This window comes from Setaria italica, chromosome I (assembly GCF_000263155.2).
Source record: "Setaria italica strain Yugu1 chromosome I, Setaria_italica_v2.0, whole genome shotgun sequence".
NCBI classification, from domain to species: Eukaryota; Viridiplantae; Streptophyta; class Magnoliopsida; order Poales; family Poaceae; genus Setaria; species Setaria italica.
In genome coordinates this window covers 15774697-15787352 of record NC_028450.1, presented here as the reverse complement: position 1 = coordinate 15787352, position 12656 = coordinate 15774697, and the positions used below count along the sequence as shown (strand labels likewise).

General features: G+C 44.3%; 1 protein-coding gene across 1 annotated transcript; it reads left to right on the top strand.

The window, feature by feature from the left end:
• Positions 1-4970: 4970 nt before the first annotated feature.
• On the top strand, positions 4971-12328 carry LOC101759500 (pentatricopeptide repeat-containing protein At3g25210, mitochondrial). The gene is made up of 3 exons (XM_022826391.1): positions 4971-6615; positions 7545-7686; positions 11328-12328. Exons 1-3 carry the CDS (start codon positions 5310-5312, stop codon positions 11716-11718), a joined length of 1839 nt encoding a protein of 612 aa, XP_022682126.1. The 5' UTR covers positions 4971-5309; the 3' UTR covers positions 11719-12328.
• Positions 12329-12656: the final 328 nt, after the last annotated feature.

Genomic DNA, 12656 nt, shown 5'->3' with positions numbered 1-12656 from the left:
GTAAGTTAGGGACGTCGCAAAGTCCGTACCTGTTGGTCCTGCTCCCAATACGTGGCATCAGCAGACACCCCACCAGTTTGTGTGTCGCGCCCTAAACCAGTTGAGGATTCCAATTGCCGCCAGCCGAAGAATTGCCTCCTCAAGTTGTTGAGCTTGTTCTGCAGCTGCTTCGTTCCCAGCTGCAATCCAGTTGCTGCCCTGAACCTGGAGTGGACATTCCTCCATCCCAACTTAGTGAGGCATCTATCGCTCCAGTTTAGCTGGTTCTTTTGTTCAATGCACAACTCCAGCAAAATTTTTGTCGTGGGCTCATCCCAGCTGGCACGGTTATTCATCTGAGCACAGAGTAGCTGCAATTATATGGCACCGATCTATGGACAACTACGACCTACGTACACAACTAAGCAATGGAAAATAAAGAATTTGTTACTTGCCTTAGCAGCTGTTTTGTGGTGTTTGTGGCGAAAATTGTACGGGCACACGGGGGGGGGGGGGAAGAGCAGGAACCAGTCGATGAGGATGCTAGTGTGGGCACCCTTGAATCTGCCTCAGATTTGTGGTCCTTGCACCCTTCCTCCTCAAGCCTGAAATGTGACAAAAATAAATCAGAAGGGCATATTTCACATATATGGGTCTAAGTACATTCTAAACATGTAGGACAGAATATGCTCTACTGCCAAAGGGAAACTTTAAAAAACTGATACAGATTAGGACTCTTAAAGTATGGAATATTGGAATATGCTCAAGTCATGATAATATATTTCAGAACACAAGCAGGACTAGGTCTAAGCTGTACGTGCTCATAGGGTAAGTGTAGCCGTCTTCAGCTGCCAATGATGATGATTTGATTAAATCAAAAGGGAAGCAAAGATTCTTTGATGAAGCAGATGTAGGAAATTAAAAAAATAAGGCACAAAATCATCACAATAAGGTGGCTAACGACCTGCACTTGAAGAAAAAAAATGTAGTCACCTAAAGTCTAAAACGAACAACCTACTCCTACTGCAGTCCCAGCTGTGTAGACTGAGTCAAAAGAACCACTGGGATTGGACCAAATGCTGGGTCTACAATTAGCATTTGAATGTGAAGCTACTAAAAATGCATCTGGAAGACATATTTGTACTGATTAAATGTGCCTTGCACATCTAGGATGCATAAAGATATGGCATACCAATAAATTCAAGACACAAAGAGAAATCTAGCAGAGGTAAATGTAGTGAAAACTAGAATCAGGAATTCAGGATAAAGGACAGAACCTAACACTTCATCGAGAAAGGCATCAGAACTACGGACTTTAGCCCTTTACTGAAATAAACACATATTGACACTTCTTGGTTGAAGGTAATTCAGGTTATCTATCAAATTTATCCACATTTCATCCATCATTTAGATGGCTGCCCCTTTGATTTCATACAATTGTCACAAAAAAAATGTCCACTCCAATCTCAATAATGACCTACAGCTTCAGTCTGCCTCTCAGATCCAAGTAAAAATCAGGAAGTGCATGTTATCAGGACCTTTTTTGTTTAGCTGACATTCCAGGAGCTAACAAGTAACTAATGTCTACTCCAACTAAGTGTCGAAGACATTGTCAATTCATACTGCATATATACTTATGTCAGCAAACTATGAAGTACTCTAGTATGTCACACGGAAACAGGAAGAACAAAGTATATGCCTCAGAAACCAGGGGATAAATTAAATCAACCATTGAAGCTATAAACTGATGTTTCACTTTCAGATACACTAGCTGTAAAGAATAACCCATGAAATAACCTCAATCCTAGTTTGAGGCCTTCCTTTTATCACAATGGGCAACAATACGCAATAAGGTATGTACTTGACCAGATCTTGTATGTAGTGAAATGTCTAACAGGTTTCATTCATTCACTAGGGGCTCAGGGGATGGGGTAGCATCCATACCTGTGAGCGGAGGTGATGCAGGGGGCGACGGCGCGGGAGAGGGTCCGTCCACCCGACGGCCCACCGGCGGCGGCAGCGCATGCGCCGGCTCGGAGCCGCGGCGGCGGATCCGGAGGGACGGGCGGCGGTGGATCCGGACGGCCCACCGGCGGCGGCAGCGCGTGCGCCGGCTCGGAGCCGCGGCAGCGGATCCGGAGGGACGGGCGGTGGCGGATCCGGACGGAGGGACGGAGGGGGCGCGAGGCAGCGAGGGAGCGGCGGAGCGAGCGCGAGGCACCGAGGGAGCGCGCGGCAGCGAGGGAGCGGCGGGCGAGCGCGACGGAGCGTGGGCGCCGAGGGCCCGCCGGCGGCGCAGACCGGGCGGAAGGGACGGAGCGGGGAGCGGAGGGAGCCACGGCGGCGGATCTGAGCGAGGCACGGTGGGGAGCAAGTGACGGAGGGGGCGAGAGGAGGGAGGCACTGGCGCGTCGGTGCGTCGGTGCGGCGTTAGCTAGACACCAACGGATTCCGCTCGTGACTAGCAGCGGAAGCCATCCGAACGGCTTCCGCTGATAAGCCGCAGCCGGAAAAAGAAGCCGCAGCCGCTTTAAGCGGTGCCGAACGAGGTGTTTGTGTAAAATTTGTGCAAGAACTTAAGTAGCGGTGCCTCGTTGTGGGTGTTTATGTTGAGAACTCCTAACCCCCCCCTGTTTTTTGGGGATACACACCATTGGCCATGCTGCTTTCGATGGTTTACGGGATGTTAGGTCTGATCCCCTCCAAAGGCAATGCTTCCTATATTTATCCAACTGCGCTATGACACCCTTATGTAACTTACCGGTGGAGGTATGAAAGACAGCCTAGGATGATAGAACCGAATTTACCATTTCCAATTTCCCTCCTTGGCTCAGCATTAAGAATGTGGCTCCTAGCCTCTTTTCAATTTTGTGGATGAGAGGGAGGAAGCTCTCGAGTTTGGGTTTGACTAATCCCAGTGGTATCCCCAAATAAGTGAAGGGAAATGATCCTTTTTGACAGTCAAATACTGCTGCTAAGTGCTCCAGCCGTTCTTCTGAGATATTTAGCGGCACCATGACTGATTTAGAGTAATTAACTTTGAGACTTGTTGAAGCAGCAAATACATTTAGGAGATCTTTAAGAATTAACAACTGCCTGGGACAGGCTTCCAAGATGAGTAGAGTATCATCAGCATACTGGACGATTGGGAAGTCTGTCCTTGCTGTATAGGGAGGTTAATATTGCCTTGATCCTTTTCTCTATTGGTAATTGACTGCAAGAGATCTGCTGCAAGGACAAATAACAGTGGGGACAGTGGATCTCCTTGCCTTACCCCTCTTCTACAGTGGAAGACCTTCCCTGGTACCCCATTGTGAAGAACCGAGGAGGTAGCTGACCCTAGGATTTGTTTGATCCATTGGAGCCATTTGTTTCCAAAGCCTTTGTGCTTCATGATTTGCAGAATGGTCTCATGTTCAATTTTGTCAAAGGCCTTTTCAAAATCTACCTTTAAGATGACCAGTTGATGCTTGGATGACTTGCATATGTGAAGGTACTCAAAGGCCCAGGCTAAACAGTCTTGGATTGTCCTAGTTTTGATGAACCCATACTGATTTTTGTGGATGAGCCTGATGATGACATGTTGTAGTCTTTGGGCCAGCAGCTTTGTGAGAAGTTTAATCGTTGAGTTCAGAAGGGAAATGGGTATGAAATCCCCAATCGAAGAAGGGTTGTCTATCTTTGGTATTAGAGAAATGTGCGATGCATTTATACTTTGAAGGCAAAGGTTACCCTCATAGAAGTCCTCCACCAGTTTGTAGAAGTCATGTGAGATGAGAGGCCAACTTTTCTTGAGAAATTCACCATTGAACCCATCAGGCCCTGGCGATTTGTCGTTAGGTAGCTCTGATATAACTTTGTCCATTTCTTCCTTAGTGAAGGGCTCCTCCAGCCATTGTAGGCTATCATCTGCTTGCAATAGCTCTTGTAAAGCAAAGTACATGTGTGTATAGTATGTTGTACCCATTCTATCTTTGAAAGCAGTCCACAAGAGTTTAGCTTTATCCTCATGATCAGTTAGCGATACGCCCGAAGTTAAAGCTTAGATATTACTCGATAAACGGAACTTACAGAATCGGCCGGAGATCAGGATGATGCAGCCCTGCCAACCCGCACGAACTCGTGAAAAAGAGAAAAGTAATAGCGAAGTCGCCTGCTTGAAAGTAAGTACAAGGAAAAAGTAGCTTGTTGTATTGATTGGTTGATGATTACAGATTTATAAAGGTAGCTATTTATAGTCCCGTACAGATGACTTCTTAACCGAACTAAAATTCTATCCTAATTCAAACAGAAAACAAATATCTACAAGCACGATTCGTGCTAAGTTGGTTATTCCACGCTTCATGGGCCGATCTCCCCCTCATCCTTTTACTCCTTTCCAAGCCCATACAGGCCCAACTAACCCATCCTCCTAATCGGCCGATTCCTTATCGGCTCAAGGCAACCGATTAGGACTCCGGCATGTCCGACCCGAAGCGAGACAGAAGTCACCGGCCGATCTCGCACTGTAGCACCATTCGACCGATTCCCAACTGTGCTTCTTGGCGCCGATTTTACTAGTGACGAAATCTGACGTCAACAATAAGAATAAAAAGATATTTAAAGTTTTATTAATTATCGGAGAATCAAGTTGAACCATACTACTCCCTTCCCTTCATTTCAAATTATAGGTCGTTTTACCTTTTCTAAATACATAAATTTTTGTTATGTGTTTAGATATGACCTATATTTAAGTATATAGAAAATTTACATATTTCGAAAAGTCAAATTGAGAAAATATAAAATAACTACGCTCCTCATTTCAAATTATAATAGATTTATAGATATGAATTTAGAAAAGTTACAACGAAACGATTATTGGACCTGCAATGTGCGGTTGGACGTTGTACGGTGCAGAAACTGTCGCGGGTGCGACCGTGCGAGGGCCCGTGGGATCGACGGAGCGGACACCGACTGCTCGGGTCTGCACGGATCTCCACGCAAATCACGCGGCTCCAACGTCGCGTCCTCCGCCCTCATCCAGCGCCGCCGTCCGTGCGGCCGCCGCCACCTCCGCCACGGCGGCAGCCGCCGTCCCCCTCAAGTTGGACACAATTACACGCCGCTATTCCCCTCCCTACTGCTCAGCTCCTCCTGTGCGGGCGCATGGCCTCCTCCGCCTCCACCCTCCTCGTCCTTCCCTCGCCGTCGTCCTCATCATCTCGCGACGAATCCGACGAGGCCATTCCCCTCCCGCCCACGCCCGTGCTGGTCCCGGAGGAATCTTCCCGGATCCCACAGCCGCAGCAGCAGTTGTGGCAGTAAAACGGGAGAACGACTGCAGCTTGGCAATGAAGGCGCTGGCGCGAGCGGTTCAGCGCTGCCGTTTCGTTCCCCAGTACCTCACCCAAACGCAAATCCTACCACGGCGCCGCCGCCACCTCCACTCCCACCGCCACAGCGGCCGCCGCCGTCCCCCTTCGTTGGTGACCATCGCGCGCGCAGTCGCACTCCTTCCCACCGCTCGGCTCCTCCTGCGCGGGCGCATGCTTTCCTCCGCTTCTGCCGCCGCCGCCCTCCTGCCCTTCCCGCCCCCATCTTCCTCCGACGAATCCGACGACGCCAAGACCCTCCGGTCCCAGCCCGTGCTGGAGCCGGAGGTTGCCTCCCCGCCCCCGCAGCAGCAGCAGCTGCGGCAGTGGCTGGAGCTGGAGCGCGACTGCAACATGGCAATGAAGGCGCTGGCGTGCGTAGGAGACGTCGATCAGGTGGTCAACCTCTTCGCCGAGCTCATGCTCTCCGCTTCAAGCGCCGGCGTTGTGCCTAGCGTGCTCTGCTACAACACGCTCCTCAACGCGCTCGTGGAGGATGGCCGCGCGGCAGAGACCCGCAAAGTGTTCGACGAAATGCTCGCAACGGGCGTGGCGCCCAACGTGTCATCCTTCAACATACTCGTCAAGCTGTATGCGTGGCGGACTGTGGAGTTCCATCTCGCGTACAAGGAGATCCATGGGATGCGGGTGCACAAGCTGGAGCCTGACGTTAGCACCTACTCCACGCTCGTCACGGGGCTGTGCCAGGTGGGGAAGCTTGACGAGGCGTGGGGCGTGCTTGATTGGATGTTACAGGAGGGGTGCTGCCCGATGGTGCACACGTATACGCCCATTGTTCAGGGTTATTGTCGTGAGGGCCGTATCGAGGAGGCTAGGAAGCTGATTGACTTTATGGAGGATTCTGGTTGTCCTCCCAATGCTGTCACTTACAATGTTCTGATCAGGGCACTGTGTGATGATGCCAGATTTGATGAAGTCAAGCAGGTGTTAGCAGAGATTAAAATGAAGGGCCAGAAGCCCAATACAGTTACCTATAATATATATATGGATGCTCTTAGCAAGAAAGGTATGGCTAAGGAAGCACTTCAGCAGTTCGAGGACATGCAAGGTGAAGGGTTGTATCCTACAGCTTTTACTTTGAGTATTATTTTAAATTGCCTTTGCTGTAACTCGAGGTTTTCACAAGCCATTTCCTTACTGGAGAGGAGCACAGAGTTAAATTGGTGTGCTGCTGTTGCTGCATACAACACTGTGATGAGCAGACTATGTGACACGGACAGATGCTCAGCTGTTCTGGAGCTCTTGGTAGACATGATCAAGAAAGGTATCATACCAAACACACGTACGTATAACATTTTGATTCAAAGTCTTTGCATGGACGGGAAGCTTTCTGTAGCCAAGAATCTGGTCTATAATCAAAGGTTTCATGCAAATGTTGTGACCTACAATACACTCATCCATTGGTTTTACTACAGTGGAATAGTTAGTGAGGCAGAGTACTTGTTTGCATACATGACAAAAGTAGCGAATATTGCTCCAGATGAAGTCACTTATACCATAATGGTTGATGGATTATGCAGACAAGGAAAATTTGATCAGGCTACTGATTTTTTTAAAGAATCTCTCAAGAATAGATTGTCAAAGGATCTTCTTACTGCCCTTATAAACAGGCTTGCTCGCAGTAATAGAATTGGGAACATCCTTGTTGCATTCGAAGAAATTGAAAGACAAGGTTTTGTCCGTGATTACATGATATTTTCCGATACAATTAGATCATTCTGTAGGGTTGGTTTTCGTCAGCACACAAATATTTTTGATCTGCAATTTCTTCTGGATGGAATTTTTGGGCCTGGCAAGGAAGTATACCCAGCCCATAGTGGTCGAGGAAAGACATAAATGATCATAGGCAAGATGGAAACCGGTAAATACCTCTTTCAAATTTGTTGTCAAATACATCTCAGTATCTGACTAGTGCTAAGCGCTTCCAGATGGATTCAACATTTATTTGTCCTACACTGAAGTACAGTTCTGTTTGAGAGACATTTCTGTGAACTTTGAAAAATTGAAGACAAGTCTTAAAGTAAGACTATTAGAGTGGAATAGTGACCAGTGGAGTGGTCATGATTTGCCCTTAAAGTGGTTCAACTTTTTGTCCAACATAAAATTCTGTATATAAAGAAATTCTTCAATGTACTTAATTTGGAAATTTATTAGCTCCATTTAAATGCTAACTATTCTTGCTTACAATTGCAGATGAACGTCAGTTCACTTCGCGAGGTACTGCCAGGAATATGCAGTTATATCATTTGTGTCGGTATGCAGAGTGTGGGAATTCAGAGACAAAAAGGACAAAAATGAGATCAAACACCTTGATCTTGTTCTTATTGATCGAAAGGTAAACAATAATTCATCTAATATTCAGCTATTACTGAACATAAATGCAGTTTGAATGGTCAATGTTAACATGATATTGACCAACTACTAAAATGAAGCAATAGGCTGAAGTTGCCCCTACCCCGGATAAGTTACTAGATCATCGGAAATTTCTTTCCTATGATGGTTCAGTTAACATTTCATTGTTCAGAGGATACTGGTAGTTTTCCTTCTCATTTATAGACATGGTTTTATAAGATGCTACCTCCGCCCTTAAATGTGAACTAATTTGCTTGTCCTTAACGTCATGTATTTAAGAAGGGAAGGAGTAATAATCTGCACATTATACAAATGATAAAGGATTAGAGACGAACCACATATCTCTATATTTTCACTTTTTCAGAGGAAATCGTGTATATTACTTTTATGTAACAGGCTGAACTTGTGTATCTGAAATTTGACAAGCCATAATCTGAAATGCTAAACTTCTATTTCTGCAATTTAACATGATATATACTCTAGAACTTCTGTTTTAAATGTAATATTAAGTCCAATACAGCTTTTGCTGTTTTGCATTTTTCATTTTCAGTTTTTAACATTGGAAAAAGTCCATTTACTCCCCTCATCAATCCACTTTGTCCACTTAACCCCTGAACAAAATTTAGGTTCAATTTACTCCCTCGAACTATTTCAATGAGATCTCTCTTTTTTATTTCTTCACGTACAAGTTGAATTTGAATTTCAAATTTTTTAGGTGACCTATAACATGATGCTCTAAGTTAGAAAACACATTAGAATTTTTTTATGATTACTTTTCATGTAATTTGTATCTCTAATATCAATTTCATATTAAATATTCCTAACCATGAGAATAACCATGAAAAATTCTTAGTATTTTTTTTTAACCTAAGGCATCATGTTCTCTATCCACTCAAAAAATTTGAACTTAAAACTCAATTCGCGCATGGAGAAACAAAAAAGGAAAAAAGTCAGTAGGGGGTAGATTGGACCAACCAAAATGGTTTGGGGGAGTAAATCGGGCCTAAATTTTGTTCAGAGGGTTAAGAGGACAAAGTAAATTGGTGAGGGGAGTAAAATGAAATTTTTTCTTTTAAAACTTTACTCCCCTCACCAATCTCTTTTTCCTTTAAACTTTTAATCCGAAACTCAAAATTTCTGGTTCTGAATTTAGCATGCTATGATCTCAATTCCCTTACCTGCAGGGTGATTCTATGTATGCGGGCTTGCTGAGATACCACTTGACGCAATACCATTGCTAGAGCCACATCTAGAAGAGGGAATCTAGAAGAGGGAAAAATCGCATAAACCAGGAGATAGAGCTGTCAAAAACCCTTATATGATCAGATTGAACAGGAGATCAAAGATTGCCAAAGCCAGAGATGAACCGTTAGACTCTCCAAAATAAACACTCATTTATTCACTTTCCTAACCTACATGAATACACAGGCAAAACAGATTGGATTCTGGTAATTGTCTAAATTATGAAATTTCATATAAAAAAGTAGTTATGCATGCTAATCACTTGAATGGCACATAATCATTTGTACTCATATTCTTAAATGTCTTATGTTTATCTGTCCAGATGTGATTGGGAAAGTCGTCACTGTTTCAAATGCAGCAAGGGTCTCTACAAGCACAGGAATTTTTGAGGCCAAAAAGAATTGTGCATCTACAAGATCTAAGGCATACTAAACCAATTGGACGAGCCTCTACATATAGTAATACCCTATATTCATTAATGTAGGCATGCAGAAAATAATAATTTGAGCTCCACCCCACTTTTAGCGAAGCACATGTTACACAGCTAACTATGTTTATAATATATAGTGAAGAAATATACCAATGTAGTTATGTAGACAACCATGTACATTCAGTATGAAGTACATGGTATCCTACTAACCTGAAAACTTCCTCATGAGGTTAGCAGCAGCTATAGAAAACAACTAGACTAATACTAAACCATGGATAAGCTTCAATCCACCACTTACCTATTTTCCTGTAACAAATCTAATTGTATTAGCACAAGAAAATTGAAAGGATACCATGTGCCTGGTCATACTTGTCACAAATTTTAGTATGAAGTCTATGTCCTGTGTTTTGTTGAAGAGAAGCAAATTGGTCAAAGTTTTTCCAATTGTGGGTTATGTGATATATTAGATTTAATAACATCCATGTGACTTAATGCTTATATGGATGTACACAATTGTGAGTGGTAATATAATGAGATTGTGCTGTTACATTCCATTTCCATGTTCTTTGTATGTTTCCATATAAGTGGCATGCTTCATGTGAGCCGCTTGTATGAAAGTTCATTTTTCTCGAATATGCAGGAGAACTGCGTATCATTGCATTAAGATAGAAGAAAGGCCAAAGTAGAAACTATATGAGGCAAAAACCCTAAACCCTAACTCCATATGTAGAAACTATTTGGGATCTTTTTTTTGTCAGATTCAAGGCAGTGGTTACTTACCATGGTTGATGTGTTCCAAAGATCTTCATGTACATCAATTGATGTTTTATCCACTTGATAATACTGCTCAAACCAGTTCACATGTTGTTCATGACATGATGGGTTAGCTGTACTAATTAGCTCTTTTTGGAAAAGAATCACAATAGCGCCAAAGATTTTTGGGTCTTAGTTTACCCTTGGGCCATCATGGTGACATGGTCTTATGTTTACTTCTATGACAATTCAATAGTTCTTTACACTGCTGAAATTTGCCACTTAATAAACTTGCTTCTTTGGTTTTGTTTACTGCCATTCTTTTAAATAGTGTCTATTTTATGCACTTTGTCATACATACATTTCGATTGCAGGAGCATGTTGTTGACTTTTTTATGTATCATAAGGAACAATGATACACCATATTTGTTGCACAATAGGGTTAAGTTTTCTAGGAAAGCTTGGTGTTGTTCACATCATTTTTCTGGCATCGTTTATGCTTATTAGCCTTGCTATTTTCGCCAAAATGTTCAATGTATAGTAATCTTTAACTCTTCTTTTCAGACAATATATTTTGAATTGTACAGGATAAGCATTAAGGGACCAACAGTGTGCTTTTTACTTGTCATAATATTGCCCAAGTAAATTTGAGTAACATTATTTCATGGTTCCCTTGAGTTGTTATGTCCGTCTACTATATTACCTTAATGAGAAATATGCATGATCTTTTTTGGGTGAGATGAATCATGTATTCTTTTTCTTTTTCCTTTTTCAGAGGCCAAATGCTCTGTTCTTAGGTGCTTGCTTGATGGTACTGTCAAGCTGAACAATCTGATGGTTATAACAAAATAACTTGAAACTATGGTGCAAAGATGACCCTGACATGGATAATATTACTGTACCAGTATGTGAATCTCCATGTCTATAATGGCTGGCCACTTTACACGAGAAATATCAATACAATAGTCATCTCTAAGCACTTGCAAAGGTGCAAGCCGCTACCAGTAATAAGGCAATAACAATTTACTGACTACAGGAGGTCCCTTAGAGTTGTGGTTGTCCTGGCAGTCGTCTTTTTGCCCTGATAATAATCAACTTTTATTTTTGAGACATCTAGAAATGAATGCTATTCAACACTGAGATCTCAAAGTAATACAATTCGTTACCTTGGACTCATATTTGCTTGCTCTGCTTATCAGGTGGTCTGCTCTTTTCTGGGAGCTGCTCTGCAGGGGCCGGCCATGCTCATCATACAGTATGAGCCCACTGAACCGTGGCAACTCGCACCGTGTCCCCATGAGTATCCTCCGCTGCCACAATGGCGTCCTCCTCGGCGTCATTGGAGTCCTGCACCCCTCTGCTGATGCTGCCGCTCCCCTACCATCAGCCGTCATGCCCCTGGACACCGGTGGTCTTACCTCGTCAGCTGCCATTGGCTCCACTGCGACGCTTCTGGTGCTTCCGCATGGGATCCTGGGGGGCTTAGGCGCACGAAGCCTCATAGTCAGCACGTCTTTGCAATCGTACCTGCACTTCTCATGCTTCCTGCTGTCCGCTCCGCCAGGTTTCTGTAACCCCGAGCGGCCATAGCTGTGTGGGTGGAACACCAGTGCCTCTGGCTTGGACAGCCTGCCATCGTTCCTGATGACGAAGAGCGCCTTGGGCGTGCCACGCCTGGGCTCGGGCTGTTCCCTCTTGGCCTTCCATGGCAACATGGATGCGCAGAGTCCCATGGGCGCTGTAGATTCAGGAATATGGTAATATGGAGAAGACAATTATGCAGAAGGCACGCGTTGGGAGTTTGGAGTGGGAATTCAGAAGAAACTGTCTTGTTCGCAGGTCCTTTGTATTGGTTTTTGTTTCATGGAGCAAGGAAGCAGAGCAAGATGACTAATGAGAGTGAGCTAGCTGGGGAAGTAAAGGAAGGTAGATTCAGCTATTTGGGCTTTCTTTTCCTTCCGTGCATAGGAGTATGTATCCCAAGCCTTGCTAAAGAATAAGTAAATTTGGGGGCGGAACGAATTGCTTCCCTACCATTTCTTGGAATTGCGGCGTAGGTTGCCGCCTGTGCGAGGCCATACGTGTTTACATGGAGGGCTCCACAGCCGCCTGGTTCGATCCATGTGCCTTCCTTGCATGGGACGTCAGATGGGTAGTATTTCTTTCCCAAAGTATTTTCTTGGTGGGCTGAGGCCAGTTACTACCTTTTATGACAAGAAAAAGGAATTACCAACGATTTTAAAATGGGAAGAAATATTGGGAAGAGTCACTCTTCCATGAGTAACATTTTTGCCATCTAATGATAAAATGTCCCCCTTTTTGTTTAAGAGGAAGCAGGGTCTAGGTCTAATAAGATCTAGGTTTGCAATGACCGTCCATAAGCACTGGGGCAAACAATCTCCAACGTATTGGAATCTGGTGCTCACGTGGACAAACTATACGTCTCGTTGTCGCGGGCAACTGCAACGAGCAATCTCAAAGTACTTGTTGCGCGGAGAAATGAGATTATCCATATCCAACTCTTTCAG